The sequence below is a fragment of the Beta vulgaris genome, chromosome 7 (assembly GCF_026745355.1).
Source record: "Beta vulgaris subsp. vulgaris cultivar EL10 chromosome 7, EL10.2, whole genome shotgun sequence".
In the NCBI taxonomy this organism is placed as follows: Eukaryota; Viridiplantae; Streptophyta; class Magnoliopsida; order Caryophyllales; family Amaranthaceae; genus Beta; species Beta vulgaris.
In genome coordinates, this window is record NC_079208.1 from 25,094,911 (window position 1) to 25,101,405 (window position 6,495).

Here is a 6,495-nt window from a genome sequence, read left to right on the forward strand (position 1 = left end):
GCACCATTGTTATCAAAGAACAACTCAATCCCTTCCAGAGCACCAGGTAAGATATCCAACTTTGTTAAGAACTTCTTTATCGAAACTTTCTCCTTAACTGCTTCAACCATAGCTAAATATTTTGATTTTGTCATAGAGTCTGATACAGTGCTTTGCTTTGAGCACTTTCAGCTCATCGCTCGTCCATGTAGACAAAAGACGTACCCTGATTGAGAGTGGTAATCATCTTTGTCGGTACGGAAGCTCGCATCAATATAACCTTTAACAACCAACTCACTTACTCCTCCATAGACTAAGAACATGCCTTTAGTCTTCCTTAAGTACTTAAGGATGCTCTCAACTGCACTTCAGTGTGCTTGTCCTTGATTTCCTTGTAACCTGGTACACATGCTCAAGGCATATGCAACATCTAGTCGAGTACTTATCCTAGCATACATGATAGATCCTATAGCCGAAGCATAAGGTATACTACTCATTCGCTTTAACTCAGCAGCCACAGTCGGACATTGTCTCTTGCTAAGCGATATGCCATGTGACATGGAAATGAATCCCCTCTTTGAGTTTTTCATGTTGAACCTTGCTAGAACTTTATCAATATAAGTTTCTCTTAGTCTAATCATGCTTCGAGACCTATCTATGTGGATTTTTATTTACAATATGTACTCAACCTCTCCAAGGTCGTTCATGGAGAAACAACTGTTCACCACTCCTTGACTAACTTAAGGATTGGTATGTCATTTTCCATGAGTAGTATGTCATCTACATGCAAAATCAAGAAGACTAAGCTGCTCCCACTAAACTTCTTATAGATACAAGATTCTTATCCGCCTTTTGAGGAAACGAAATTGCTTGATTGTCTCATCAAACCGAAGATTGCAGCTTCGAGATGCATGCTTCAATCGATAAATGAATCTATGAGGCTTGCAAAATCATTTTAGGATTTTCTGGATTCTCAAAACCCTCAGGTTGTCTCATATACACATCCTTATTCAAGAACCCATTCAAGAATGCGGTTTTGACATCCATCTGCTAAAGTTCGTAATCGTAAAAAGCAGCAATCGCAAAAAGTATCCAAATCGAATTGAGCATTGCTACTAGAGAAAAGGTCTCATCATAGTCCATATCATGAATTTTCCAGAATTCTTTTACCCGTCAGATGTATCTAACCATTAGAGATTTATCAAACCTCTTTGTCGTCTAAGTAATAACTTAGTCTAGGGGGGACTAGAAAGTTAAGAAAAATGTTGTACTAAGAGATGATTCTTCATTGATATAACGAGCTTTCATAGGTATTATTGGCTTAACTTATTTGTAGTGCATGTTGTAAATTATACTAGTATTACATTATAATGAGGGAGTTTTTGAATCATAAAGAAATGTATGTCGATCCATTTAAGCGTATATGGTACTCCTTCTGTCCCATTTTCATTGACAAAATTTCTTATTTACAAAGTCCCAAAAGAGTGGTTAAGTTTCCATTATTAAACAAAAATATATATATATATTTAATGTGCTACAAATGTTAATCTTTATTTGTCAAAAGTACTACGGAAAATGAAAAGCATAACAATAAATAATATTCCCCATTTTATTATAATCGCACAATATGACAACTAAACTGGGACATAAGGAGTAATATGTTTAAGTTATTTCATAGGCAACATGTCTTAGGAGATTTGAGTCATTCAATTTATTACACTTAAACATGTTGTATCTGGCATCATTAAAAAGACAAACAAGCCGCTAAGTTACTTTATGTTAGTCAATCCTATAGGAAATTGGGGAAAATTAGAAGTTTAATTAAGTTCATATAAGCTCGTATATATTGTAAGAAACAAAAGTTCGATCGCTTCTCTCTTGAGGTTTTCTTTGCGTACCATTTATGTGGGGGGCCATGGCAAGGAAATCTAAAGCTCAGCAGAGTGCATCTCATGCAAACTTAACTATTCTAAATATGACGTGACGATCAAAATAGCAAGCATGGAAATAAGGAATATGAAATCTATGTGAAACAATATGAGATTTAGCTCACAAGGAAGAGAAAAAGTAGAGAGAAGAAATCATCATTCTGTTATTGAGAGAATATGAAATTGTATTCATACCATGAAGGAAGTGAATTATTTATACAAGAGGGTCTTGTTGAGTCATCATAGTTAGTTATAACTAACTATAACAGAAAAGGTAGAGCTAAACTAATGAATGACAAGTATATATTTAATACCCCCCCCCCCTCAAACTTGGGGTGGAGAAATCAAACCAAGTTTGGCAAGAAGAGACTGAAACTAATGAGAAGGTAGAATCTTAGTGAAGACATCAGCAAGTTGTCTATTGGTAGGAAGATAAGTTAACTGAATTAAACCTTCTAAAACCTTGTCTCTGGTAAAATGACAGTCGAGTTCAATATGTTTGGTCCGTTCATGAAAAACGGGGTTCTTTGCTATAAGAATAGCACTCTGATTGTCACAGTGCAAGACCACAGGAGTAATGTTAGGAATATCTAGCTCTTGCAGGTGACCTCACTAGCAGCAGCTGCCATAGCCTTATATTCTGCTTCACTAGAATATTTGGAAACAATGCCTTGTTTCTTGGATCTCCACCTGATAGGAGAGGACCCTAGCATCATCAAATAGCCAATAATAGACTTCCTTGTATCCAGACAAGCTCCCCAATCAGAATCTAAATAGGCTTGAAGAACTGGAGTAGCAGTGCCATTAAGTAGAATACCTTGGCCTGTAGTAGCATTGACATATCTTAATGTGTGTGGCAAAGCTTGCACATGGGGAAGGCGAGGTGATTGCATAAACTGGTTGAGGTGTAGCACTTATCCCTGATATATAGCCTAACATCTTACAGTAGTAACATAAGGGTCTCTTTCCTGAATAAGTTCTTGACTGAAAAGATCTGTCTCCAGAATAAGATTTATGATCATTGTATCTGTTGTCATAATATCTTTTCTTGCTGTAACTAGTATTTAATAGCATTGAAAGCCATAGTATCAGAAGAACTGTGCACAACATCATACACTTCCTTGTGTTTCTCTTCTTGCATAAGTAATCTATAAGCACGTGAGATGTGAGGCAATGGTTGTTGCATTAATATGGTACCCCTGACTTGCTTAAAGTCTTCTTTAAGTTTCATGAGAAACAAAGTGAGCCTTTGTTCTTCCTGCACATTAAGCATCTTTCTTGTCACATCACAAGTGCAATTATTGCAAGTGCACATAGGTAATGGAGTGTGAGCATCAACTTCATCCCACAACATTTTGAGTTGAGTGTAGAAAGCAGACAAACTCAGATTGCCTTGTTCAAGTTTTGCTATCTGTTGCTGTATACTATAGACTTGTGTACCAGAAGTCTGACCAAAGCGTTCTTTTAAGTTCAGCCATATTTCTCTAGCTGAATCAAAGTGCAAGATGCTTCTAGCAATAGTGACATCCAGAACGTGAATTAACCATGAGATAAGAGTACTATTGCATCTGCTCCAGGCTTTGATCAATGAGGAATCTGCACTAGGTTTAGTGATTGAACCATCTATGAATCCTAGTTTATTTTTGGCTAATAGTCCTATGATCACTGACCGTTTCCAGTCATTGTATCCACTTCTAGAGAAAGGTGTAGGAACTAATCAATATTTTGAGTCACTAGGATGAATGTAGTAAGGTGATGAAGGATCTTGAGCAGGATCTAATGTAAATTTATTCTGAGAATTATTAGATTCATTAACCTCAGGCATATTGATGATTTGAGATATTGATTGAATCATAAATTGTAGAAATCAGGTGAAATTTTGACAGAGAAATGAAGAATTCAATTGATAATCACAAGATTCAATTAAATCAATTGAGAATTCAAGAAAGAGATCGAAAGATTCGGGAGAACATGACTAAAGATCACAGAGATATATGAAAATAATCGAAAGAATTCGAATGATTTTGAAGGATGTAAGAAGAAATCACAATATTCAGGCAACAAAAAATTGGATGACACAAGGATGAAATCACAGCGAATCAATAGCTGAATCTTCGTATTGTGAGGAATTTAGAATTACAATCAAGAAATTCAGATTCGAAAAACTTAGAGTTCCAGATTTCAGCTCAAATATGCAACTGATTTGCAAATTTGAACGATTGAAGAAATTTTCAGATTCAACTGATTTGAACTGAAAAGTTGATGATCAAACAATCTGAGATTTAGCTCACAAGGCAGAGAAAAATGTAGAGAGAAGAAATCATCATTCTGTTATTGAGATAATATGAAATTGTAATGATACAATGAAGGAAGTGAATTATTTATACAAGAGGGTCTTGTCGAGTCATCATAGTTAGTTATAACTAACTATAACAGAAAAGCTAGAGCTAAACTAATGAATGACAAGTATATATTTAACATTATGGATGAAGAGTTGGGAGTAACTGAACTGGAAATTGAACATGAATGTGGATTTGAGGAAGATATTCTATCTCCTCGTTCTTCTTTGAGAACGTTACATCAACAAGCAAGTATCCAGGATAATTTCTCAAATTACTTGTAGAATACCATGAACTCAAGGGAACATATTGTTTAGGAGAAAAAGCAAGCTTTTGAATAGGGTGGAGAAGGTACGATTAATCCTTCACCTATTTTATTTTCAGCAGAAAATCAAAATGAAAATGTTGAATGTGGTAAAGATTCATATTGCTGATGTTCAATCAGAAATAGACTTTTGGAACTCTATTATATATTTTTCTATAGTGGGTGTTAATCACCCTATTCATGTTATGGATGGTTTCATTAGGAGAATCTAGAGAGAAATCAAGGGGGTGGGGGGGGGGGGGGGGGGGTAAGGTAGCTTTGGTTAATAAGGGGATATATGTGGTTAGGTTCCGATCAATGGAAAACAGAGACATGATTCGAGATGAAAATGCTCCTTTTGTTTACAGTAAACGTATGATTTTGAAGGCATGGAATGCAGATGTGGATATATGCAAAGAGAATGTTAAAACATTTCCTATTTCGGTGCAAATGCCTCTAATATTCGGGGGAAATTTTCCTGTAAAAGATTCTTAAGCCTAATGGAAAACTGATTAAACTATATCAGCTACAAGCATAAGGGATAAATTGCAATATGCTCGAGCTATGATTGAAGTACAAATGTATCAATCTTTTTTGGTGACCTCAAATTCATCAATAATGAAAAAAAATATTATGACTTAAGTAGGAGTATATTATGAATGAAAACATGTTCAGTGTAATGCATGTAAATGCATGTGGAATGAAGAAGATCGAGAAGTGTACCAGAGTGGCTATTAGGAAATTAAAGAATGGAGGCCTAATAAAGTAACTAATACTCAAGTGGTGACTTAACAGGAAAAGTCAACGGAGGACGAGGAGATACAAAAGGAACATGAGAACAATATTTAACTAGTAAGTAATCATGCAGGGAGAAATTCAACTACCTCACAAGCTGCTCCTACTCAAAATAATTCTGAAGATATGGGAGATTCAGTTAGTGAAAAAGCAAATGCAGACGGTGTAGGAAACTTGAGCGGAAGTAGTAGTGAACTTTTATGCTTAAGAGATGTTTTTGATGCAAGAGTGTTGGTGTTTGATGGTAAAGGGAGAGATTGCTTGTGGGAAATGGTAGGCTTTTTCATTAACTTTGTAATGTTTTTTTCATACATCCTCAAGGCTTACACCTTCACCTATTTATAGGTGTGGTAAGAAAACTTGTGCATCTTCTAGATTTTTACATCTAGATTTTCCTTAGGACTTTTCTAGGATTTTCCCTAGGCTAGATATTATTATACATCATTCTAGAAAGATATCTAGATTTTTCAAACATAGATATTTTCATGGATATTTTCCTAGATTACTCTAGATACATGATCTTTCTACTACTATGGAGAATTTTTTTGATTAATATCTAATACTCCCCCTTAATCTGGAAATTCTTGTGCTCCGAGTTGTCTTTTGAATTGGATGAACTTCTTAGTTGGAATTGCTTTTGTGAATACGTCTGCGAGCTGCTCCCCCGTGTTGCAAAATTGTAGCTCGATCTCTCTCTTTTCGGCTAGTTCTCGGATCAAGTGATATCGTAACTCGATATGCTTCGTTCGGGCATCAAAGACTGGATTCTTCGTCATGGCTATTGCTGACATGTTGTCACAGTAGATAGTCGTTGGTTCTTCTGATGTCTGTTGTAGATAATCGAGAATTCTTCTAATCCATACTACTTCACATGCCGCGCTTGTTGCTGCTACGTACTCTGCTTCTGCTGATGATAGAGCTATTATTGCTTGTTTCTTTGATGACTAAGATATGGCCTTGGTTCCCAGCTGGAATACGTAGCCACTCGTACTTTTTCGGTCGTCAATACTTCCGACCCAATCGCTGTTTATGTATCCTGTAAGCTTGTGAGTCTCTTCTTTTCGTACAGAATTCCATAACCTTTTGTTCCCTTGACGTACCTGAGAATCCTTTTTGTTGCTGCCAGGTGACCTTTACTTGGCTCATTCAT

General features: G+C 36.0%; 1 protein-coding gene across 1 annotated transcript; it reads right to left on the reverse strand.

The window, feature by feature from the left end:
* Positions 1-2,964: 2,964 nt before the first annotated feature.
* LOC125491870 (uncharacterized) lies at positions 2,965-6,495 on the reverse strand. Its single transcript, XM_048633946.1, has 2 exons — positions 6,446-6,495; positions 2,965-3,601 (listed from the first exon to the last, which is right to left on the reverse strand). The coding sequence occupies exons 1-2, from the start codon at positions 6,493-6,495 to the stop codon at positions 2,965-2,967; spliced, it is 687 nt and encodes a 228-aa protein (XP_048489903.1).

Excerpts from the sequence above, each read along its gene's own strand:
- LOC125491870 (XM_048633946.1), bottom strand. The coding sequence starts at position 6,495 with ATGAATGAGCCAAGTAAAGGTCACCTGGCAGCAACAAAAAGGATTCTC. Across the intron at positions 3,602-6,445 it reads GCAACAAAAAGGATTCTCAG|AAGTGGATACAATGACTGGA; the intron begins GTACGTCAAGGG and ends ACCTTTCTCTAG.